Source organism: Perognathus longimembris, chromosome 7 (genome assembly GCF_023159225.1).
Source record: "Perognathus longimembris pacificus isolate PPM17 chromosome 7, ASM2315922v1, whole genome shotgun sequence".
Taxonomy (NCBI): domain Eukaryota; kingdom Metazoa; phylum Chordata; class Mammalia; order Rodentia; family Heteromyidae; genus Perognathus; species Perognathus longimembris.
This window is the reverse complement of record NC_063167.1, coordinates 68,966,348-68,992,125: the sequence shown is the minus strand read 5'-3', so window position 1 is coordinate 68,992,125 and position 25,778 is coordinate 68,966,348. Positions and strand designations below refer to the sequence as shown.

Here is a 25,778-nt window from a genome sequence, read left to right as displayed (position 1 = left end):
AGCAAACCCAGGACAAGCTTAGTAGGGCCCAGCTGGTCAAGAACTCTAACCACTGGGAATGCTTAACTCTAACCACCCCTAGAATGCCTCAAGCCCTATCAGATTTGTACCTGTGTCCTAATCTTGCTTGTTTGAACATCTGATTGTTGTAACTTTGTTTTTTGCCTTTATAAGCCCTGTGTAATCGCAGCTCGGGGCTCCCTCCTAACCTCCGCTGTGTTGGTGGGTAGGACGAGGCCTGAGTTGCAGCTTGCTTGAATAAAGCTTTGCCTTGCTTTTTTTTTTTTGCCAGTCCTGGGGCTTGGACTCAGGGCCTGAGCACTGTCCCTGGCTTCTTTTTGCTCAAGGATATCACTCTGCCTCTTGAGCCACAGCGCCACTTCTGGCCGTTTTCTGTATATGTGGTGCTGGGGAGTTGAACCCAGGGTCTCATGTATATGAGGCAAGCACTCTTGCCACTAGGCCATATCCCCAGCCCCTTGCATTTCGGACCGTCTGAGTCTCGGTGGCCCTCTTAGTGGTCGTCTCCCGACTTGGCACAACAAGCCCAGCTCCCTTACTTTTTCCATTCAATGAAAATAGCACTCTACCATTTGAACCACAGCTCCACTTTGGGGTTTTTTTTTGCTTGGAGAAGTCTCTTCGAAGCTGGGAATGTGGCTCAGTGGTAGAGTGCTTGCCCAGCGCGCACAGTGCCCTGGATTCAATTCCTCAGCGCCACATAAACAGAAAAGGCCAGAAGTAGTGCTGTGGCTCAAGAGGTAGTGCTACCCTTGAGCAAAAAGAAGACAGGGACAGTGCCCAGGCCCTAAGTCCAAGGCCTAGGTCTGGCCAAAAAAAAAAAAAAAAGTCTCATAGACTTTCTTGCCCAGGCTAGCTTTGAACCATTATCTTTAGGTACTTTAGGTATGTCAGCCTCCTGAGTAAGTAGGATTATAGGTGTGTGCCACTGGCACGTACTCCTTGCACTTATCTGCCAAATATTCTAAAATTAATCAACATATTTTAATTTACACATAATTGTACACACTTAGGGAGTACCGTGTAGCATTTTAATTCATGTATACACTGTATGCTACTTAAGCCAGGGTAATTGCCCTTTCTACTACTTATATTACCTAGTACCATTATCTTGCATAGGGAACATTTGAAATCCTCTCTATAAAGTGATTCTGAAACATTCAATCCATTGTTGTCAACGGTGTGCTAATAGAATATTACAAGTTATTCCACCCACCTATGCTCTGGTCCCCATTGACCATCCCTCCCATTCCTCCCTCACCTGTTATTCAGTGTAGTAGCCATATGGTTCTGGCTACCAGGCCCTGCTATGTACCGTGACTGCTCCATTCTATTCCAGTGTCTGGAACACAGGAGACATTTATTAAATGTTCGTTGAATTCAATTGCCAAAACTGTGTCTTGGACAGAAGCAGCAGCTTCCCAGCAGAGAATCCCACCAAGTTCTAGGTTCTGAGTTCAAATCCCAGCACACAAATGCACAGTGCTATATTTATTCGTTTGTTTGTATCTGTCCTGCACGTGACCATCAACTGTATGACTGGGATTTCATTTTGTTCCCTATAATGTTGCTTCAGGCCCTGATTAGGGGCAGTGGCCCTGGTAACTGTGCAAAGAGGAAGGTCAACGAGACTGAAGGAACGACGGTAGAATGACACCCAAACGGGAACAGAATGAAAAGGTTGAAAAGAAAGGACTTCTGGAAGAAGGAATCTCAGGCAGTGACAGGCAGCCAAGATGGCGTTCGGCACTTGTCGCCACACTCAACATGGCGACCGGGGAACGTTCCTGGGGGAAATCACGCGAGAGTTGCCGGACGGCGACGGACGGTCCGCGAACTCGAGCAGGGGGTGTGGAGCAGCCAAGATGGAGCCGGCGGCTGCCGGTCCCGGCCCGTTGACTGTGAACAACAAGCAGCCCCAGCCACCTCCACCTCCGCCGCCCGCAACCCCGCAGCCTCCCCCCGGGGCACCCCGGGCTGGCGGAGGGCTTCTTCCGGGGGGCAAGGCTCGAGAGTTTAACCGCAACCAGCGCAAAGACTCGGAGGTCAGGAGCTTCGGGGGGCGAGGCTAGCAGGGGGCGGGCGACAGCAGCGTCTTTCCTGGGGCCGCCCAGCACTAGCGAAGCCGGGCTTCGAGGGGACTCGTCCGGGCCTTGCCCGGGAACTGTCACTGTGTGGAGAAAGGGGCCGCGTGGCGGCTCCCGCGGCCGGGGGCGGGAAGCCCGGAGCCCCGCGGGGCCGAGCTCCCCAGCCCGGCGGCTGGCTGGCCGGGCCGCGGGGCTGTGGGCGTGGCCTCGCCCGAGCCCGCGGCAGGGACGCGGGGGGCCACCAGAGCCCCGGGAGCCGGTGCGGTGCCTCCCGCGCACCAGCTGATCACCGGGGGCCTCCGCTCTTGGGCGTGCTGTGGACGGCGCGTGTAGGCAGGGGAGGGACGGGGGCCGAAGGCGCTTAGAACCAAGCTTATGATCACTATCACTGCTTGGGCTGTGCAGCCAGAGATCGCCAGAGTGCTAGGGAGACAATACCAGCTTCCCACCAGCCTTAACCAGTGCGGGCACTGGCCACGGGCAGTCGGCGACTTGTGGTTAGTATAACAGTGTGTTTGATGCTAGGACAGTTAAAAAAAAAAGACCGGAAATACAGATTTAAAAATGTGTTAGGGCGCTGGATTCCCTTCTCTCTTGCTAGTTTGCTGTGTCTCCCCTTGAGGAGACACCGTAGTCTGGAGCTGACTATTCACCTCGCCCCAAGTTAAAATTCCTCCCACTGCTTCCCTTTGCAGAATTCATGAATGGAGGCACACGCACACATCGCGGCATTTTAGGGCTTCTTAATCATCACGTCCCCAGAGCATTTACTAGTTTCCAGAGCACTTACTATGCAGGCAGCTTCACCTGAGACAGCTCCCAGCCTGATCAGCAGACAGCTAATGAGAGGAAATTCTTCATTGTCCAAGCGTAATGTCTCAGCTCATACCAAAGAGTGATGATACTATCTTTAGACCTATGAAATCAGTTCCTCTCAAAGGTCTGGTATTTTTGTTTGTTGTAAACTCAAGCCTATGATAAAACATGCCTAAAATTGGTAAGCCTGGGCTGTGAATGTGGCTGAGCAGTAGAGTGCTTGCCTAGCATGTATGAAGCCCTGGGTTCAATTCTTCAGCACCACATAGACAGAAAAAGCCAGAAGTGGCGCTATGGCTCAAGTGGTAGAGTGCTAGCCTTGAGCAAAAAAAAAGCCGGGGACAGTGCTCAGGTCCCATTCAAGTCAGGAAGAGGGGAAAAAATTGGTAAGCCCAAAGTAGAGGAAAATATCTTGAGCCTGCCTTGAATTCTTTAAAATAGCAACAGGCCGTGTGTGTGTGTGTGTGTGTGTGTGTGTGTGTGTGTGTGTGGTGTGTGTGTGTGTGTGTGTGTGTGTGTGTGTAGTACTGGGACTTAAACTTGGGGCCTGAGCACAGCTTTTTGATTCGAAGTTGGTTCTCCTATCACTTGAGCCACAGCTCCACTTTTGGCTTTTTTGTGGTTCATTGGAGATTAAAGTCTCATAGACTTCCCTCCTCTGGCTGGCTTTGAACCACCATGCTCTAATCTCAGCCTCCTGAGTAGCTAGGATTACAGGTGTGAGCCACTGGTGCCCAGCTCCTACTCAATAATCTTTGAAGTTTGGAGGATTGTGAAAATAATGAGATGATGAACCCATCTTCCTGTGAAAGTAGTGTGTGTGTGTGTGTGTGTGTGTGTGTGTGGCTAGGGATGGAATGCAGCACTTTGCTCATACTAGACACATGGCCTACCACTTGAGCTACATCCCAGCCCTCCCTTTTTTTTTTTTGCCAGTCCTGGGCCTTGGACTCAGGGCCTGAGCACTGTCCCTGGCTTCTTTTTGCGCAAGGCTAGCACTCTGCTACTTGAGCCACAGCGCCACTTCTGGCCATTTTCTGTATATGTGGTGCCAGGGAATTGAACCTAGGGCTTCATGTATGGGAGGCAAGCTCTCTTGCCACTAGGCCATATCCCCAGCCAGTGCTTGCCTCGTGTACATGAAGCCCTGGGTTCTATTCCCTAGCACCACCTATACAGAAAACGGCCAGAAGTGGCGCTGTGGCTCAAGGGGCAGAGTGCTAGCCTTGAGCAAAAAGAAGCTAGGGACAGTGCTCAGGCCCTGAGTCCAAGGCCCAGGACTGGCAATAAATAAATAAAGTCATTAAAAAAAATAAAAATAAAAAATAGTTTAAAATTTTCCTAAGTAGCCACAGTCAGATAAAATACTCTTGGATGCATATTATTTAGCTTTATTTTTATTTGATGCTGGTGATCAAATTGAAGACCTCTTGCATGCTAGGCAAGCTCTCTCTTGCTGGGTTATACCCCTAACCCTATGGTACTTTTTAACTTCTCTTTCTATCCTTTAATTTCCAAGTAGACTGTGTATGTGGAAGGCCAGTCAAACAGGAAGGGAGACCTGTCTAAATCTGTTACAAATGCTGATGCTGCACACTTCCTCTAGTTGTAGCTGACACAAGTAATTTGGAGCCTGATAGTACCTGAAAGACAGGGAGGATGACATTTGATTAGAGCTTTGTATGCTCTACACAATTTTGGTTAGTTCAAGGTCACCAATGTAGTGGCACATGCCTATAAACCCAGTACTCAGGTGGCTAAACCTGGAAAATCATGAGTTCAAGGCCAGCCTGAACTACGTAGTGAATTCCAGGCCAGCTTGGACTACAAAGAGAGATCCTGTCTCAAAAAGTTCAAAACAGAGCCAGATCATGGTGGTTCATGCTTGTTAAGATTGGCTACTCAGGTGGCTGAGATCTGAGGATAGTGGTTCAAAGCCAACCTAGGCAGGAAAGTCCATGAAACTCTTATCTCCAATTAACTATCATAAAACTAGAAGTGGCACTGTGTCTTAATGTGGTAGAGCACTACCCTTTATCAAACGAGCTCAGGGACAGAGACAGGCCCTGAGATCAAGCCTCACGACTGACAAGAAAAAAAATGTTCCAAACCGAGCTGGACTAAAGATTGGGAGAATTGCTCTTCAAGACCAGCCTAGGCAGAAAATTGGACCCCATATCAATGAAAAATCTGGGTGTGGGAGTATTTGTCTCAGCTACATGGCAGACATAAGTTAGAAGATCTTGGTTCCAGCCAACCAGGCATAAAAACAGCAGACCCTATCTGAAAAGCACCTCAAGCTAAAAGCACTGGGAGGCATAACTCAAGTGGTAGAGCCTGGTAAGTGTGAAGCACTGAGTTTAAACCCCAGACCCCCACTCAAAAAAAAAGAGATTAACCCCCAAAAGGTAGGTTTTTGTTATTCCCATTCCGTAAATGAAGAAACTGAAGTTCAGTAATGTATAAAAGTATCTACTATTGTCTATGACTAAGGAGTACAGCTTTTGTTTATGGTTATGTCATTTTGTGAGTGGTCTTTGTCCTCACAATTTGTAAGAAGATGTTATTTGGTTTTAATTTTTTCCTTTTTCATGGTACTCAGGATTAAACTCAGGGCTGGAACTTCCATTACTTGAGTCACATCCCCCATCTCTTGTGTGTCTCTCTTTTTTCCCCCTTTTCAGTGCTGAAGATCAAACCCAGGGATTTTTATACATGTTAAGCAAATGCTCTTCCACTGAGCTATGTCTAATTAGGCCTAGGGAGTTTACTTAAATATTTCTTCCTTGTTTTTGCCCTGTTCTGAATACAAGGTTTCCAAGGTGGCAATGTCTTGGAATCACCTCTCTAGCAGTAAAAAGATTCTCTTTGTTTCCTTCTCTTCTGAGTGGGAGGGAAGCCAATCTGTTCCATTTCTTCCTTCTCAATCTGTCAGTTCTCATCTCCATAAAAATTGAAACAAGAGCAGGGAAGCTGAGCATTTCCATACTCATTTTGTCCTGAGTTGTTGACAGCCCACTCTCCAGAAAGAAGTTGGGGCTTCTGGATTTTCAGGATTATATGCAAAGGCCATTCTCTGAACAAAAGAAAGTGTGTTCACTCACTTAACAGGCATATATTTGAATATAAGCCAGTGAAATCACTGATGAGCACAATGGATAAACTTCCTGTTCTCAGGAAACTTGTAGTCTCATAGAGAGACACATTAAACAAACATGCCAGTATATAATTATAGTTTATAGTAAGTACTCTGAAGACAAAGTATAAGGTGCTGACAGGCCTTAACAGGGAGACTTGAACTAGCTCCGGAGACAAGCTTGTGATAAAACATCAAAAAAGTGGAAGCAATAGTGTCCTATGACGCAACAGGATTTCTGAAAGCATATGTAATTTTCCCTTTGGAAAGCATTCAGGATGACCTTTTGCAAAATTTCTGCTTTTATCAAAAGGGCTATTCTGAGTCTCCGGACCTTGAATTTGAATATGCTGACACAGACAAATGGGCTGCAGAGCTGTCAGGTAAGATATGAGCCTTCATTTATTTAAAGATAGTTTTTTTTTTAACTTGGTTTTAAGATGATTAAGAATTAATATCATTTTGGAGTTCATTTTGTCACTTGTTAGTCCTGTCATTGATACATGTGTTAGTTATATGAGTTAGACCCTGAGTCAAATTTTGATTTTCTTTTTCTTTTCTTTTTTTTTTTTTGCCAGTCCTAGGCCTTGGACTCAGGGCCTGAGCACTGTCCCTGGCTTCTTTTTGCTCAAGGCTAGCACTCTGCCACTTGAGTCACAGCGCCACTTCTGGCCATTTTCTGTATATGTGGTGCTGGGGAATCGAACCCAGGGCTTCAAGTATACGAGGCAAGCGCTCTTGCCTCTAGGCCATATCCACAGCCCTTGATTTTCTTTTACTTGGATTGCCTTTTCTTTTTATGAAGTGTCTATTTGTGGTTATCTCAGTTGGCAAAAGAGCTTAGTCCCTGTATTAGATGATAGTCATGCCCTTTGGCCATGCACATCCCTGACAGTGGCTTCTCCTACAATAGTATTTTGTAGGGGGCAGCAGCCAGTGTACTTGCATATGTGCACTTCTATTGTCACTGCTGTTCATCTGTAACATGGGTCAACATGAGCAGCTTTCTTTGGTCTCCATAATTCAGGTCCTCAGAAGGTGGCACCTGAAAGATAGATATATGTTCATTCTCTGATGGATGCACATCAAACTAGGAGTGCCTGGATTTATGCTCCATTGGCACTCTGATTATTATCTGGTCACCATCTTCTCCATTGTGCCCATTAGAGTACTAAGATCCTCTTAGTAACTAGAAAGCATAATCCAGGTGTCACTGTAACTCATACAAAGTTTGGATTGGAAGCAGATGTTTGCTTTCTCTGCTGCATGTAAGACTGGGTTTAGAATGCATTGATGGTGATAAGTGTTGTTCTTGGCAGAGCTTTACAGCTACACAGAAGGGCCAGAATTCCTGATGAACCGAAAGTGCTTTGAGGAGGACTTCCGGATGCATGGTGAGATGATTTCAACCCTTTCTTAGTTCCCTTTATAGGCATCAGGAGATATAATTTTTCTTGATCATCTGAATAATCTTGTTTTCCTTGAGTGTGAGAAGCCTGTATCATTATTGTTTAAGGTTAAATACAACATTTATTTAGAGTGAGCTTTGTGGAAATTTTGGTGGTGGCCTTTTAAGGCAATTGAAATTCATAGAGCAGCATAGAGAGAAACACCCTTTCTGGTCCTATCGTAGTCTTGAATTTAGAGGACGAACACAATCTGCTCCATTGTCAGGATTTTTTGTAGCTCAATTGTAAGTGGTCTCTCTCCCTGCAGTGACAGACAAGAAGTGGACTGAGCTGGATACCAACCAGCACCGGACCTATGCCATGAGGCTCTTAGATGGCTTAGAAGTCACTGCCAGAGAGAAAAGACTCAAGGTGGCCCGAGCAATTCTCTATGTTGCCCAAGGTACTGTGTAGACCTCCTTAGGGACCCCTGCCATTGACATTGCCCAGTAGTCCCATGTGTGGAGAGGCTGGGTACAATGTGCCCTGTGTTTGCAGGCACCTTTGGGGAGTGCAGCTCGGAAGCAGAAGTGCAGTTCTGGATGCGCTACAACATCTTTCTGCTCCTGGAGGTGGGCACGTTCAATGCCTTGGTGGAGCTTCTGAACATGGAAATAGAGTGAGCACTTCTGCTGAGGGGCTTAAATAGGGAAGAGAAGACAGTGGTGGGAAGGGAGATCGAGAACCTAACTAACTGGTTTTGAGATGGGCAAATGGGCCACTTGAAGCTGAGGGTCTATTCCCACAGTATCCTGATCACCTAGGTTGAATAATGCTGTAATTTCTTGACCACGCCTTGAAGATAATAGAGACTAATGATGGGTCCCTATTACCAGAGATTTTACACCAGACTCTGTAGGACCTGCCCAGATCTAAGGCATCTCTCACAAAAAGGCTGCTTCTTTTGAACTCTCCTTTGAGCCTATAGACTCTCCAGTTTCCCCTTTACTTTCTCCCTTAGCAAGAGGTCTGTCACAGATCTGACACACAGGCTCAATCAAAGCTGCTCTAGCCTGTGTCACCACTGATTGTTTGTCGGATGGACAGGTCAGCTGCTGCTCATGTAAGGACAACAACCATTAATAATAATAGTTAAGAGTACTCATTAAGTGCTACATGTTCCAGGCATTGTTCTGAGAGTATTGCCTGTGCTAATTCATGTTGTATGACATAACTACTGTTATTAGCCCTATTTTGTAGATGAAGAAACTGAGGCACAGAGAAGTTGCCTACTTTGTCTGAGTGCACAAAGTAAGTGTTAGTCAGGATTCAAACTTAGAGATTTGGCAATCTGTTCCAGGGTTTAAATTCCTAATCAGTGTGTCCTCTGACCTCTTGTGCAATGTAAGCATATATTGTAGCATCTAGCCCTATGAGACAGTACTTGTCTGCCTTGCTGGGGCATGATGCTGACTCTCAGTTCTCCTACAGCAACAGTGCTGCCTGTAGCAGTGCGGTGAGGAAGCCTGCCATTTCCCTGGCGGACAGCACAGACCTGAGGTAAGACAAATAGCAAGCCTTGAGGACCCTGAGCATTAGCCAGAGAGTGGCCTGGGAGCAGGGCTGGGAGGATCTTTGGGTTTCCTTGCTCTGTGTGCAGTCTTGCACACATGAATCTGGTGGGATGGCCTCAATTTGAGTTATTTAGACAAAGGTGGTAGAAAATCCAAAGGAAACTTTCCCACAATCAAGCCACTTAATGGAGATGCTAAGAACCTGGTTGTGGAGTATTAAATATTTGAACAAAATTCAGGATGTTGCTCTTTGGGCTCTACCTCTCATGTTCATAGCTTGGTTCCCATCTACATTGGGTTAGCATTGACTATATCATCACATTTCACCGAAACACAGGAAATGGTAGCAGTTGCTAAAAAACAATAATACCTTTCCATATCGTGATGCTGACATCTTTCTTTTTGTGGGTCTCAAAGGTTTTCAGGTTGGATGTGTGTTTGTAGTATTCCCTACTATAGTTGGGGTCCCTAGCTTTCCTGTTTTCCATTCCATCAATTTTTCCACTCCATCATGTAAACTGTTCTTGATGGGTTGTTGTTTTTTTTCCAGTTCTGAGACTTGAACTCAGGACCTGGGCACTGGCCCTGAATTTTTGCTCAAGGCTAGCATTCTACCACTTGAGCCACAGTGCCACTTATGGCTTTTTCTGTTTATGTGGTACTGAGGAAACAAACCCAGGGCTACATGAATGCTAGGCAAGCACTCTACCACTAAGCCACATTCCTAGCCCTGTTCTTTTTTTTTTTTTTTTTTTTGCCAGTCCTGGGCCTTGGACTCAGGGCCTGAGCACTGTCCCTGGCTTCTTCCCGCTCAAGGCTAGCACTCTGCCACTTGAGCCACAGCGCCGCTTCTGGCCGTTTTCTGTATATGTGGTGCTGGGGAATCGAACCTAGGGCCTCGTGTATCCGAGGCAGGCACTCTTGCCACTAGGCCATATCCCCAGCCCCCCTAGCCCTGTTCTTGTTCTTACTGTCATTCTATCCTTTCATTCTATTTTTCACCTCCACAGCTTCCTGTCACCTGTTTTTTGTGGGTTTTTTTTTTTTTGTCTTCCTATGCAGCTTAGAGCAATAAATACTTTTAATGATTCTTACTCACATTCATTCCTATTTTCTTTTTTGTGTGAGTCCTGGGGCTTGAACTCAGGGCTTAGGTACTGTCCCTAAGCTTTTTTTTTTTTTTTTGGCCAGTCCTGGGCCTTGGACTCAGGGCCTGAGCACTGTCCCTGGCTTCTTCCCGTTCAAGGCTAGCACTCTGCCACCTGAGCCACAGGGCCCTTTCTGGCCATTTTCCATATATGTGGTGCTGGGGAATCGAACCGAGAGCTTCATGTGTAGGAGGCAAGCACTCTTGCCACTAGGCCATATTCCCAGCCCTGTCCCTAAGCTTTTGTGCTCAAAGCTAGTGCTGTACCACTTGAACCACAGCTCCACCTTTGGCTTAACTGATTAATCACCAGATTAATTGGAGATAAAAGTTTCCTAGACTTTCCTTCCTGGATTGGCTTGGAACCGTAATCCTCAAATCTCGGCCTCCCAAGGATGACAGGTGTGAGCTGGTGTTCAGCACATTCATTTATCTTTGTATATAGCACTTGAGATGCAAAACTGAATTAGATATGATCCCTGCCTAAGCAACCTGAACAGTAGAGGAAGTAGCAAAGGGAAAAGACTAAACTTGTGTTTGCTCTGCAAGGATGCTTAGATTGCCACTTCTCATTTTCTACCTACAGCCTTCACCCACCAGAAAGCCTTTGTATACAGGACTTTCTTCATGGTAGCTGGGATGTGAGGTAGCCAAGGTTGGCTCTTTAACCCCGCTGCTTTTTTGAGGCCAGGTACACTATGTAGCCCAGGCTAACCTTGAACTTGATCTTCCTGCTTCATCCTCCTGAGTGCAGTTTGAGGGTGCCAAACATGGTTAAGGGTGCCTCTTGAGACCCATCCTACTCTTATAAACTTGATTCTTGTGCTCAGGGTCCTGCTCAACATCATGTACCTGATTGTGGAGACTGTTCACCAGGACTGTGAAGGTGACAAAGCTGAGTGGAGAACAATGCGACAAACCTTCAGAGCTGAGCTGGGTAGGACCTAGGGATCCTCTCTTCAGTCCCTGCCTGGGAGCCTGGAGGGTTTGGGAGGGTACTGTTGCTACTTATGGTCCTGATGCCTTTGGGTCACCCCTAGGCTCTCCACTATACAACAATGAACCGTTTGCCATCATGCTGTTTGGGATGGTGACCAAATTTTGCAGTGGCCATGCTCCTCATTTCCCTATGAAGAAAGTTCTCTTGCTGCTCTGGAAGACAGTATTGGTGAGCACCTACTTGGGGATGGGGTGCCCAGATGCTAAAGGACAGAGAGAAGTAGACTTCCTTGTGTAGGTAGCCCTCCTATCTGCAGACTTGTATTCCTTGATTCAACCAAACATAAATGAAAACTTTAAAAAATAGTCATCCCCTGAATAGTAGTAGAAATATAATTTAGCATTTATATTATATTTGGTAGTATAGCTAATCTAGATAAAGTTTGCAGGAGGCTATGCATAGGTTATATGCAAATACCATACCATTTTATACAAGGGCTTGAGCACCTGTAGATTTTGGGTTTTGTCCAGGGGAGGGGCTTGAGGTGAAAGGTCCTGGAAACAAGACCCCCATGGATAGTCACAAATGACTATATCCTTTTGAATACTGTGTTATATTAATATAAAACTTGTTTGGCTGAAAGAAAACATTTTGAAAGCCCCTGAAAGGAGATGGTGAAATAAATATCTTTCGGCCCACTGCATCCAAGGAGGACATGGCCTTTGATTCAAGTTTGGCTGGCTGGCTCCTTGACTCTTCCAACCTGTTGTCTCAGACATAGAACAGTGTTGGGGTTCTAGACCCCCCTCTCCCTGTTTCTCCCGGGGAGATGCCCAAATACCAAACTATGAAAGAAACTCGGCTCTACCCCTCCCGCCTGCCAAAGGAGTAAAGCGTATCTTTGTGGATTACGCTGAGAGGAAAGATGCCCAGGCTTCCCCCCCCCTTCCCCCGTCACATGTCCGGAGCCTACGCAGGAAAAAGGCCTCGGGGAGCTGGTCTGGGTGTTGCGCCAGTCTCAAAAGAATCTTTAGGGAGGGATTTATAACGGTAATGGCAGGCAGAAAGAGGAGGGACTAATTGAATATTAACGATTGGCTGAATGGGCTTTCCCTCATGTGTCCCTCTATGGGCTGCGACCACAGCCCTCCCAAGAGCCAGGTCTCTGGGGGCTCCAATGCCATGATGGCATTCGCCCCCAGGGGCGGGGACTTCTCTTCCGACCGGAAGGAGGCGGGACAGGCTAAAGCCAGCTGTCCTCTTAAAGGCACAGCCATCCCCTACAGAACAGTGTCCCTGCCTGGGAATATGGCCTAGTGGTAAAGTGCTCGTCTCGTATACATGAAGCCCTGGGTTCGATTCCTCAGCACCACATATACAGAAAATGGCCAGAAGTGGCACTGTGGCTCAAGTGGCAGAGTGCTAGCCTTGAGCAAAAAGAAGCCAGGAACAGTGCTCAGGCCCTGAGTTCAAGCCCCAGGACTGGCCAAAAAAAAAAAAAAGAAAAGAACAGTGTCCCTCAGACAAGGTGACTCTAGGAAGCAGTTCCCAAACTTGAGCTTTGTAAGGTGATTTGAGGCAAAGATAGAACTACTATTGTTAGGGCTCTTGGCCACATGTCAGGTGAAGGAAGCAAGAATGAGTCCTGATTTCTAGTCTGATTTTCTCCTGGTATAAAACTGTTCCTAGCTGAGTGGGGAATTAGTGCCAGTATACTTGGCTTGGGGGTATTGTCTGCAGCCAGGTCCTGGCTAGAGCCCTTTCTACCAGGAGAAGTACCGATCCTAGTGGGGCTCTTCCTCTTTTTCTAGAAATGGTCTGCTAACCATGTGACCAGGGCATCCTGAGGTTAGGGCCTCTAGGTCATTGCATGTTTTATCTTGGCCAGACATCCTCGCTGAAACCAGAAGGGAAAGCTGAGAAGCCGAGTTGCTCAGGGACAGTGACACTAAGAAACCTACAATGACTCTTCTGATGCTGGAGTTTGATCTAGGAGGATGTTTAGTAGGCAAAGCTTTTTTTTTTTTTAATAACCAAGGATATAATTCAAATTGAATTATACTAAAATTGGAAAAGACTTTTTCCTTTTCTTTTTTTTCCTGGTTTGGGGGCTTGAACTCAGGGCCTAGGTGATATCCCTGAGCTTCTTTTGCTCAAAGATAGTGCTCTACCACTTGAGCCACAGCTCCCCTTCTGGCTTTTGGGGTAGTTTATTGGAGATAAGAGTCTTATGGACTTTCCTGTCCAGACTGGCTTCAAACCATGATACTCAGATCTCAGCCTCCTGAGTAGCTACGACTGTAGACAGGCATGAGCTTCCCGTGCCCAGAGACTTTTTTGTATGGCGCTTTGAATCCTGGGTGTTGCTCATGGTAGGCAAACACTCTTTATCACTTGAGTCTACTCACCCAGTCCTGTTGTTTTGCATTTTGTTTCTGAGATAGGGTCTCACTAACTTTCTGGGTTGGCCTTGAACTTGCTGTTGCCTCCTAAGTACAGTAGTCAGATTACAGACATGTACCACATGTACCACTTCATGTTCAACTTCTGAAATGTGAGTCTGCCAGTGTTTCTAGGAACTGGCTCCAATCTGCTGCTGTTTTTTTAAAATTGAGGAGTAAAAGTGCTGGAGGTATGACTCAGGATCTCCTGACTAGCAAGTATGAATCCCTGAATTCAAACCCTGCACCCAAAAAAGGAATATATCAGGCATATAGAGTTAAGTGCATTTCCGCTCCAAAGTCTGTCTGTCAGTGTTTTCTTGTTCCTTTTTCCTCCTTTCCTTGCTGAAGCCACTGAATTGTCCTATGGGTGGCTTTAGTTCCTTATTCAGAGCCTATGTAGATCTCTGTAAAGGTGTGGGTTATGAGGGTGTCATACATGCTTTTGAGCCTGACACCACCATGCACCAGGTTTGCAGGCATGGTGACTCTGGCTCTGAACCCCCATCTGACATAGTGTACACTGGGTGGCTTTGAAGAGCTGCAGAGCATGAAGGCTGAGAAGCGCACTCTCTTGGGTCTCCCCCCACTGCCTGAAGACAGCATCAAAGTGATCCGCAACATGAGGGCTGCCTCTCCACCAGCATCTGCTTCAGACTTGATTGAGCAGCAGCAGAAACGAGGCCGTCGGGAGCACAAGGTGAGGCAAGGGTCCCTAGGCTTAAAAACACACTCAGAGGGGCACAATTCCTAGAAGAATGGGGTGTTGGAAATCATCTCTGAACATCTTGTCCACATAAATACCTTCATAACAGAGACACCATTTCCAACCCCAGACCTAGTTTATAGAGAATACTCCAAACATGGTACTTTTGAGGTGCTGGAGCAAGAAATAATTTGTCATTTGCTCAATTTTTTTTTTTTTTTTTTGCCAGTCCTGGGGCTTGAATTCCCTGGCTTCTTTTTACTCAAGGCTAGCACTCTGCCACTTGAGCCACAGCACCACTTCTGGCCTTTTCTATATATGTGGTGCTGAGGAATTGAACCTAGGACTTCGTGTATAGAAGGCAAGTACTCTTGCCACTAGGCCATATCCCCAGCCATTGGTTCCAATCTTGACTCCTGTTTTCTTCATGATTCTCAGCTCTCTATCCAACCTTCTTGTGTTTGTTTTATTCATGTTGCATTTCTCTTTTCTGTCTCTTCATCAACTGGTCCTGTTTCCTTTCCCTCTGCATCTAGGCTCTGATAAAGCAGGACAATTTGGATGCTTTCAATGAGCGGGATCCCTACAAGGCTGATGACTCTCGAGAAGAGGAAGAGGAGAATGATGATGACAGCAGTCTGGAGGGGGAGACGTTCCCCCTTGAGCGTGATGAGGTGATGCCTCCTCCACTACAGCACCCCCAGACTGACAGGCTTACCTGTCCAAAGGGCCTCCCATGGGCTCCCAAGGTCAGGTGAGTCTCCATTCTCTAGAACACTCATGGCTCCTGAAACCACAGCCCTCACGTCCCCTGGTTAGCAGTTGAGGTCCTCTATAAGACCAGACTGACCTTGGCTTTGAGGCAATTCTGGGGATTTTAGTATGGCTAGCCTTGCTGGTCTCATATGAAGTGGACCTTGTATTCCTACATCAGTAATTTGTTAGCTTTCAGTCAGACTTGTCTTAGGTGTTCTCTCTCTCTCTCTCTCTCTCTCTCTCTCTCTCTCTCTCTCAATATAAGGTTTGAACTCAAGGCTTTATACTTGCTAGGCTGACAGTCTACTTCTGAACCATGCCTCTAGCCTTGAGTTTTTTCTTTTTTTTTTGAAAAAGGAGTACAATTATGAAAATCTTTTCCTTCTACATAGTTTCTTGATGTTCTGTTTCAATTAGAGCACAGGTACATTAAACATGATAAAACTTTCTTTCTTTGGTAGAGAGAAAGACATTGAGATGTTCCTTGAGTCTAGCCGCAGCAAGTTCATAGGCTACACTCTAGGCAGGTAAGTGTGCTCTGAGTTCCTTTCAAAATTCATCTGGCATTTGGTGGGGAACAAGGTGAATTTTTGTCTGGGCTTAGGGCAAGGCTTTCTTTATTCTCCAGTGACACGAACACAGTGGTGGGGCTTCCAAGGCCAATCCACGAAAGCATCAAGACTCTGAAACAGGTAAGTGATTCTGGATGAACTTGTGACCTTGTTCATTCCCCGGTGAGTAAAGTGAGACTGGCTAAGGGAGAAGCTTTTTAGAAATGTCTGCCGGTAAGAACTTGATCGGCAGTTCTTCAGAAGTTTGACATCTTTTAGCATGGCTTTTGTATGGGATTGGCTGAAGGTTTGTTAAGTAGATCATATTACCTGCTAGTCATTGGAGTTTCAGGAGTCTAATAAATAGCCCTTGCATTTTGCTTGCCAAAGGTTTTTTGTTTATTTTTTTGTTTTTGGGTTTAATGTTCTTGGTTAGCTTTTTTGCTGAAGGTCTGCAATTTACCACTTGAGCCACATCTTTACTTCTGGCTTTTTGCTAGTTAGTTGGAGATTCTCTCAGATTTGTCCGTGTGGGTTGGCCTCAAACATGATTCTCAGGTTTCAGCTCTTTGGCAGCTTGGATTACAAGTGTGAGTTACTAGTGCCTGGCTTTGCCCAAGTTTTGAGGTAGTTGAAAGAGAGGAATGCCAGTTTTTCTGCTTATAGAGTGACCAAGGAAGGAGATGTTTGAACTGAAGTGTGTGGATGCTCTAATGCTATACTTCTGAAGTTAAGGAGCTCACCTACCCAGGCTTGGGCAGGGCTAGAACACAGAAAGGGCTCAGGTTCTCAGCAGGCAGGTGAACATATTCTGAAGAGGAAGAATTTGTGCTGAGACTCTTCTGTTCTTCCTCCCATAATCATCAGTCCAAGAAGAGGCAGTGGGTAGATGGAAGGAGAGGGAACAGACCAGGGATGTTTTGAAAATGCTCATGGGAAGGGCCATCAAGAATGAAGAACAGGGCTGGTAATGAGGCTTAGCGATAGAGTGCTTCCCTAGCATGCATAAAGCCCTGGGTTCGATTCCTTAGCACCACTTAAGCAGAAAAAGCCGGAAGTGGCACTGTGGCTCAAGAGGTAGAGTGCTAGCCTTGAGCAAAAGGAAGCTCAGGGACAGTGGTCAGGCCCTGAGTTCAAGCCCCAGGACTGGCAAAAAAAATTTTTTTAAATGACAGGTGCCAGTGGCTCATGCCTGTAATCCTACCTACTCAGGAGACTGAGTTCCAAGAATTATGGTTCAAAGCCATCCAGCACACAGAAAAGACCAGATGTCTACTCTGCCAATATACTTTGAGTATAAATGTGTTTTTGAAATTTGTAGTGCCAAAATGGTCTCTATTGCTAGGCATTTGGAGTATGAACTTGGTTTTTCTTTTAATAGCTTTTTTATTTTATTTTATTTTTTAATCATTGCTATCTGAAAGCCCTTGTCTTCCCTTGACTTGCTTTTTTCTGATCTGCTGTTGGTTTTTTACCTTGGTTGTAAAAATTATATTCCTATTTAGGAAAATATTTTGGATTTGTGACTTCAGTTAAAGATCTTAGTGGTCTTAGCCTCTCAGAAGAGAGTTTGTAGATCTTTGCCAGAGTGGGCAAATGTGGCCAACGAATAAGGGTGTTTTTCCTGTCCCTCCCAGCACAAGTACACATCGATTGCAGAGGTCCAGGCACAGATGGAAGAGGAGTACCTGCGCTCTCCTCTCTCTGGGGTGAGTTGGAGGCCTTTAGCCCACAGCCTTGCCTTAAAGAGCTTCTAGCCCAGTGCCCTGCTCAGGAGGTAGCACAAGACTTGCAAGCACAGACTCTGAACTAGGCACCCATCTCTATCCAGCTCTCACAGGCAGTGGGCGGCAGCATGGGCACATGACTAGATCTCTTTATGCTTTTGTTTCCTTGCTTGTAAAATGAGAATAAGGGTTGGCTGAGCAGTTTTCAAGAAAAGCTGCTGCCCTGGCGCAGTGCATGTGTCAGAGTTTACAATCTTTATCATTGGCATGACTCTTTACACTAGTACTTAAGAGATTCTCCTCCAGTCAGCGATCAGGTTGGCTCAGATTTAGCCTGGACTGGACTTCAGTGTTTATACCCACTGTATTAAAAGGGAGAAGAGGAAGTTGAGCAAGTACCTGCAGAAACCCTCTACCAAGGCTTGCTCCCCAGCCTGCCGCAGTATATGGTGAGTGTTTCGTGTCCAAGACCCTCTTGGTGGTTACTCCTAGTGGGATTCTCCCCATTACACTGACTGGTCCTCTTCCCCACAAGGACTCTGATACCTGAGTGCCTACAGGAGCACCACCTTTCAGGGCTTTTGTATGGTCCTGGGCGTGCGTGCGTGCGTGCATGCGTGTGTGTGTGTGTGTGTGTGTGTGTGTGTCTGAGTCTGAACAGTCTGCCCTTCCCAGATTGCCCTCCTGAAGATCCTGCTGGCTGCAGCACCCACCTCAAAAGCCAAAACAGACTCAATCAACATCCTAGCAGATGTCTTGCCTGAGGAGATGCCGTGAGTATCATTCTTGTACGAGGTCTGGAGCAGAGCATAGAGGGGAAAGGGCCAATTTAGGTTGGTTTCTTTGCAGGTTAAGTTTAGGACATTCCTAAACTAAATTACAGGAAACTGTAATGGATTCCACTGTGAGGAGAATTGGCCACTTGGTCTGGACAGCTCGCCTGCCAGTACTGGCTTGTACTAGTGTAGATTATTTTCTGAGGCCATTGACCTGGAAAGTGGAATCCTAGTGAATGTCTCAGGAGATAGAGTGGAACTCTTGGGTTCTTTCTCACTGGCTGACCTCATCTCTTTGATTAAGAGTACAAAATGAGGTCATGTTCTACATTGAAAAAGACCTGAGCCTTCACCTGATCTGCCTGCCTGCCTGCCTGTTTGCCAGGGCTTCCTAGATCTGAGCCCAACTCTTGGGTGGCTGTTGCCCTGGAGTCTGACAGTGATAGCCAGGTACAGGAAGGAGAAAGAAAGGATTGGTTTACAATAAAAAGAGAGTAATAGAGTAAACCATTTAGATGGTCCTAGAGAATTTCAGAAATGTATTTCCTCCTATAAAGGAAATCTTGTAAAGATTTACAGTGAGAAATCCTGAAATAAGAAACTGATAGACTCATTACTTTGTAAGGTTACCTAACTTCCAAACCTTTCTTCTCCCATAACATGAAACGTCAGTGTAGTGATGTTCCACAGAACACAATTTGAGGAGCTCAAGTTAATATGGTAACTGAAGCTTAGGGGAGATCTATTTGTTTTGGGTTAAAAAGCAGAGAAGCAGGTTGAGGATGCTTGAGAGGGAGTATGGTAGGGAAGTGATCATTTGTGCCAAGTTAGATTGCTAGGGAGATGGTGGATGGAGTCATGAGTCTGACCTCTTTCTGACCTCTGCGGTGTCCATGGATGGAAGCCTTTGCCCAGAATGCTTGGGAATCCCAACTGTGTTGTGGGCACCTGGAGAGGAGATACTGCCATGTGCTAGCAATTCACTCAGGCACTTGTGTTTCTAGCACGACAGTGTTGCAGAGCATGAAGTTGGGGGTGGATGTGAATCGCCATAAAGAGGTCATTGTTAAGGCCATTTCTGCTGTGCTGCTGCTACTGCTCAAACATTTTAAGTTGAACCACGTCTACCAGGTACATACAGGACCTTCCTTCCTGTTCACTGGGCTGGGCTTCAGTGCTGTTCTTCCATCTCCTAATAACAAGGCCTCAACTTTTGAACCCACCTGAATTCTGCATGAAAGTTCAAAGACATGGTCCTCCAACCAAGGATTTTTTTTTTTTTTTTTTAATCGCTGGTGGAAAGGGGGAAGGTCTAAGGGACATGCTTATGGTTTTGTTCTGTTGGTTTCAGTTTGAATACATGGCTCAGCACCTGGTGTTTGCCAACTGCATCCCTTTGATCCTGAAGTTCTTCAATCAAAACATTATGTCTTACATCACTGCCAAGAACAGGTGATGAGTATCAGGGACCAGGAAGGGGAGGGTGTGGCCGAATGGATGGGCTCCCAGCTGGTCTGAGACCATTCAGCTGACATTTTTGTGTTGGTTGTGTTGTGTTGGTCCTGGAGCTTGCAACTCAGGGCCTGAACTTTTTTTGCTCAAGGCTAGCACTCTATTGTTTGAACCACAGCTCTGCTTCTGGCTGTTTGGGTGCTTAATTGGAGAAAAGAATCTCATGGACTTTTCTCCCCTGGCTGACTTCAAATTTATGATCCTTGGATCTCAGCCTTCTGAGCAACTAGAATTACAGGTGTGAGCCATTGGTGCCCAGCAAACAACATTTTTCATCACTAATGACAGTACGCAGCCAAGCATCAGGACATTGAGATGAATGAGATAAGAGTTCTTCTCCAAGGAGAAGTTCAGGTGTCACATCTGAGTCCAGCTAGTCTAGTCACAGGTGACTCAGTCTGGCCTGGACAGAGGCACTCATCCTGGGCTGGAGTTTTGCCCTTACTATCCTTTCTGTTTTCTTCTCCTTTCTTCTTCTTTCTCCTCCTCTTCTTCTTTTTTCTTCTTTCTTCCTCCTTCTTTCTCCCCCTCCCTCCCCCTTCCTCTTCTTCCTCCCCTTACCCCTCCCTCTTCCCTCCTCCCTCCTCTTCCTCCTTCTTTGAGGAGACAATCTGTATAAGGAGCTTGCCTATATGTACCGTCCTTTCTGGTGACTCTTGACCCCCACACCTGCTTGGTACCAGCTGCATTTAACAGTGCCTGTTTATCAGTGTAAGGCACTTGCTCATCAGGGTATGTTGCTGTGAGTCACTTTTTTTCTCCAGTCCCAGATTCATTGCTGTGGGGAAAGCTACAGCACATTACACACTGTGGTTCTTCAGCCACAGGGACTTTGCAAGTTCTCTTCTAGTGGATATTTTCTTGTCTTATAGCTAGGGATGTTGGGGTGGGGCAAGCAAGGTGTTGGGCTTGTTAGCCCCTCCCGGCTCGGACTCTTACTTCTTTCTTTCCACCCTCCCTTTCACGCCCTCTCCCGTAGTCATCCGACCAGCAGATAAGCTAGAGGGGAACGGGGGAGTTAGCTCCGACCTGTCGCGCACGTGGTCTGCCGCAGATGTGTGCCCGCCTCCTTATCGCTAGAAGTCTGACGTACACATGCAACGGGGCTAGCTTCTTAGAGTGAACTAACTTTATTGAGACAAGGACAAGGGGAGATGATTCCGAGGGGAGGGGTTTGGCCAGGATGTCGATAGGCTGAAAGGTATCACCTGACCCCCAAGGGCTAACGTCACTCGAGCGCGCCGAGCCAGGGTGGGGTTGGTAGTCGCCGGGCTGGCTAGCGTGGGTTGGGGGCTGTTTGCCCAACCGGTTTCTCTGGATTCCGATCCAGAGAGGGTAGCAGGGCCGCATTCCCCAGGGCTGGGGGAGGGGCATCAAGCCCCTTCCATCAAGGGGAAAGATGGATCCCAACACAAGGTAAATTCTTTCTCCTCCAGGAAGTGAGGGAGAAAAGCCAGGAACTCCCTCAGTTATAGTTGCCCAGACTCAGGTCTTTGCTCACAGATGGTGCTTGGGTTCTCTTATTCTCTGCAGCATTTCTGTCTTGGATTACCCTCACTGTGTGGTGAATGAGCTGCCAGAGCTGACTGCAGAGAGTCTGGTGAGTGGCTGGCTCTGTGGCAAGTGTTTCCTCTCCCAACAAAGGTTAGAGCTGTCTTCCCCACAGGAGGTCATTTGAGGGCCTGACTTTTAAAGTACCAGAAATGCACAGAACCAGTGGATGTGGAGTTAGGGTTACATAGTGGAAAGACTTGGATATGGTGGCTAGTTGGTCAGGAAGCATGGTTTTAAAGGGCTGCTGATCCAGAGTTCACCTCATAGAGTTGCTTTTCTGTCCTTCCATTGTACTGTAGGGCCAGAGCCCTCCATTTTTCAGCCCATGTTTCCTACAGGAAAGTTTAGTTAACTTCTAGGGTGTTCGATCATTATGGAGACCTAGTTGCTCTGCTGTCATGCATATTGAGGGCCTTTGGACACTGCTGAGTACCCAGCTGTTGGATTTTGATTATTCCTGGATGTACTCTGCAGGAAGCAGGTGACAACAACCAGTTTTGCTGGAGGAACCTCTTTTCTTGTATCAATCTGCTTCGAATCTTGAACAAGCTGACAAAATGGAAGCATTCAAGGACAATGGTGAGTCAGCAGGCCTGGAGTTGAGAGCTTATAGAAGATTGCTACACCTTTACCTTCCCCTTCACTAGGGGATCCAGGGGGGTCAGTTCCCAGGGTGGGGTTTCCTGGGTAGCTAGCTCTATCCTCTTAGTTTGCTGCAGCCATGCCCTTGAGTTCCAGTGTTAGAGTCTTGATGAGTTGAACTGGAAGCAGGAAGGGGTTTGGTCATACTTTAAAACAAATCTACACTCATAGACACTTTCTGTATCTTTTTTATTGTTGTTGTGGTGGTGGTGGTGGTGGTGGGGCTTGAACTCAGAGCCTGGACACTATCCCTGAGCTGTTTTTGCCAAAAGTTAGCTTAGCTCCCTACCACTTTTAGCCATAGTTCCACTTCTGGTTTTCTGGTGGTTAATTGGAAATAAGAGTTCTACGGGGACTTTTCTGCCCTGACTGCTTTCAAACCACGATCCTCAAATCTCAGCCTCCTGAGTAGCTAGGATTACAGGCATGAGCTGCCTGCGCCTGGTTTTTCTGTATCTTCTTAAATCCTGACTGGGAGCATAGTATCTGGTCTTCTTTAATGCTGGATCCCTTTGTGGGCGTAGATAGGTTAATTCTCATAATTCTCAGAAATTATGTGGATGTGCATGTGGAAATGTGCTGGTGAAGGAATGCATAGCTAGCTTTATATTCCAAAGTGACCCATAATTAGTATGACTGACCTTCCTGATTTTCCTGCTCTCCCAGTTTTAGTACTTAAAAGTCCCATGTTCCAGCAAACTTCTGCATCCAAGGGAAATGACATGGCTTATCACCCTGTCTGTAATCCCAGAAACATTAACTGGCCATATTGCACTGTGTGCATTTATTCTCATCGGTCCTCACTGGCTCCCTGTTGTGTCCTACCCAGATGCTGGTTGTATTTAAGTCAGCACCCATCCTGAAGCGTGCCCTGAAGGTGAAACAAGCCATGATGCAGCTCTATGTGCTGAAGCTACTCAAGGTGCAGACCAAGTACCTGGGGAGGCAGTGGCGCAAGAGCAACATGAAGACCATGTCTGCTATCTACCAGAAAGTGCGGCATCGGCTGAATGATGACTGGGCATATGGCAATGGTGAGGCCAGGCTGAACAAGAATGGGGGAAGGCTATGGGGAAAGGTAACATCTTTAACTCCCAGCTGGTAGTACTTCAGGAGCCTCTTTGCCCTTAGCTTCCTGCTGAGGAACAGGAAGCCCTCTCTAGCTTTGTGACATCAGTATAGGAGTTCTAGGAAGGACTTGGGGGATGCTACCCCTAGTTTGTTTTTTTCTGTTCCTTCTAAGCCATTCCCTTTTGAGGGATTGTAATAGTACTTCCGCTACCCCTTTTGAAGATTTAAAAAGAAATTAGTATATGTTAGTTGTATAGGGTGTTTTCATTGTGACATTTTCATGTATCTATACAGTGTATGCCAATCACACCTCTATTTACCCACATGCTCCCTTTTTTTCTTGTGCCAGTACCAGGGCTTGAACTCTTGGCCTCACATCATTCTTAGCTTTCTCTTTATTGGATTTGTCTGTCCAAGCTCTCTGCAAATCGTATCAACCTCCTGAGAAGCTAGGATGACAGGCATGAGCCACTAGTGCTAGATGTTCTCCTTAAAACAATTGCACAACACTGCGATTGCCTTAATTCTGGCTTCCTAAGCTCTCTTATCTCCTGGCTATCTCCCACTTTTAGTTTCTTCCCCTCCATCAGCATCTCAGACTTGGCCCTAGTGATCTCAACACATGGACTCTGTGCTGTTAAATCATACCCTTCTTTCCCTTAGAATTAGAGTCAGACTCTTTAAGGCCCACTCATTCTGTTGCCCACTCCGCTGCATAATCTGGCCCTGCTTCTTTTTTAGTCTCATCACTTGCTGGCAGTGCAGCCTCCATCACAACCAGGACTCTTAAGCACAGAGTGTAGTCCCTTGGTATGTGCTAGGGATTGGTCCCAGGACCCCTGCAGATATTAAAATCCACAGATGCTTGGATACTTTCAGTATACCCTCTGTGGGTTTGGCATTCTCAGGTACAGAGAACAACTGTACTTTGTTCTGAAACATTAGCCATGTCATTTCCTTCTGCGGTATATGGTTCCATCTCCTCACAGTATTTCCCCAACCCCACCACAGCTGTTATGTGGCTGCAAAAGTTCTGACATATAGCACCATGGTTGTGTAACAGCATCTACTCCCAGTACCCTATAAATTTGTTCAGGCTCAAGATGTACCTGGTCAAGGAGTTGAGAAAGAATGAGTAAACAAGAAGTCTCTAGGTTCTGCCTCTGACAGCCGAGAACTGGGGAGAACTTCGCCTTTAGAAAAATGAGTTTTGCATGTAGTTCTCTCTGGGGCTACATAATTCAAGGGCACAAGCCTCTCTCTCAATTTATCTGGCTTTGTTCCTTACCTGACTCAGTGGCATGTAGGAAAGAATTCTTATCAGGTTTCCTGAGTATGGGCATGGAGCTCTTCTGCTCCGTATGCTGACTGGCCTGGCCTCTGAGCTTCAGAGAGCCCATGGGGAGCTGCTAGAGGGATGGGCTCCTGACAGTATCTTCCTGCTTTGTTCCAGATCTTGATGCCCGGCCTTGGGACTTCCAGGCAGAAGAGTGCGCTCTCCGTGCCAACATTGAACGTTTTAATGCCCGGCGCTATGACAGGACACACAGCAACCCTGACTTCTTACCAGTGGACAATTGTCTGCAGAGTGTCCTGGGCCAGCGGGTGGATCTTCCTGAGGACTTCCAGATGAATTATGACCTCTGGCTAGAAAGAGAGGTCTTCTCTAAGCCCATTTCCTGGGAAGAGCTGCTGCAGTGAGGCTACTGGGCAGGGAACTAGAACAAAGAAGGTGATCTCAGACTTAAGGAACTATTCTGGTCATTGCTGCAGTGCTCCTCTCTCCCTCCAGGTGGCAGCACAGTTCCATTGTGTGCCCCAGCCCTGGTCCTGTGAGTGAGCCCAGCTGGCCTCTGGTTTGATGCCTAGCATCCTCAAGAGCTCTCTGTCCAGAAGGATCTGCTCTTCCCTCTCTTCTCCCCAACTCCCACCTTCCTCTTTTGGGTATAATTGATTATGACTCATTTCATCATCCACCCAGGGCTGAGAAAAGTTTGGCTAGACTGGACACCTTTCCTCATACATCAGGATATCAGGGTCATGCTGTTTCTCCCTGAGGCATGCAGATTTTGCATGTCAGCTTGCCATGGATGAGAGCTAAGACTAGGAAGTTGGCACCCTGGTTTTTCTGGGCGGGTGGAGGGGGGTGGATGGTTCCTGATGTCATTCCAGCCTCTTGCTAAATTTTGTTCAGTTGTACTAGAGCCACTACGTTTTACATTTTTGGGGTTTGGATGGGGTCAGGATAGTAAGAAAGGCTTCCCTTAACCAGAGGTACCAGATTCCTCTTGGTTTACAAGGGCCTGTAAATAGGTAAATCTATATGTGTTCTCTTTGTCGTGTTGGGGTTTTTAATGTGTTTGTGTATTCTGTTTACATTAAAAGAAGCAAAAACAACTGCTGTTGCATTGTCTGCAGGAAATAGGGCCTCTGAGAATCTCTTCCATTTCTCAAGTAACTTCTTTTTACCAGTGTTGGCAGTTCACCCACTTGTCCCCTGCTACGATCAGTTTGCCCCATCCAGGTCAAAAAGGAGAAATTGTTGCTTGTTTGAAGTGTTATTTGTTCACATCAGTCTGGGATCCCTGCAGCCAGGTACTAGGGCTTGGGTTTGCTAGAATGACCAGTGATCCTACACTCCTGGCTTTGAATGTCATTTCCCCGGGTTTCTCAGAATCACACCCCTGAGTTGGCCTCAACCAAATCAACTTCAGAGCTGGTTAAAGTGGAAGTCGTCTGCTCAGGCCATCACTGGGGCAGGGACTGAGGGAACATGGGTGCTCAGAGCCTGGGAAACAACCCAGCAGAAATCAGGTCTGTGGTGGTAAAGAATGCTGGGCAACTCAAGATCCTCCTATAGCTGAGTAAAATTCAAAAGCTTCCAGACCACTGAAGCCTGCATTTGCTCTCAGATTCCTGGTCATGCCTACCTT

General features: G+C 46.6%; 1 protein-coding gene across 1 annotated transcript; it reads left to right on the top strand.

The window, feature by feature from the left end:
* The first annotated feature begins 1,851 nt into the window (after nt 1-1,851).
* Strip1 (striatin interacting protein 1) lies at nt 1,852-25,256 on the top strand. Its single transcript, XM_048351792.1, has 21 exons — nt 1,852-2,066; nt 6,374-6,443; nt 7,380-7,454; nt 7,777-7,911; nt 8,007-8,127; nt 8,940-9,008; nt 11,000-11,106; nt 11,210-11,337; nt 14,068-14,250; nt 14,793-15,010; nt 15,474-15,539; nt 15,641-15,704; nt 17,201-17,272; nt 17,665-17,739; nt 17,966-18,063; nt 19,071-19,197; nt 19,418-19,518; nt 21,112-21,178; nt 21,607-21,711; nt 22,604-22,808; nt 24,299-25,256. Exons 1-21 carry the CDS (start codon nt 1,887-1,889, stop codon nt 24,544-24,546), a joined length of 2,514 nt encoding a protein of 837 aa, XP_048207749.1. The 5' UTR covers nt 1,852-1,886; the 3' UTR covers nt 24,547-25,256.
* Nucleotides 25,257-25,778: the final 522 nt, after the last annotated feature.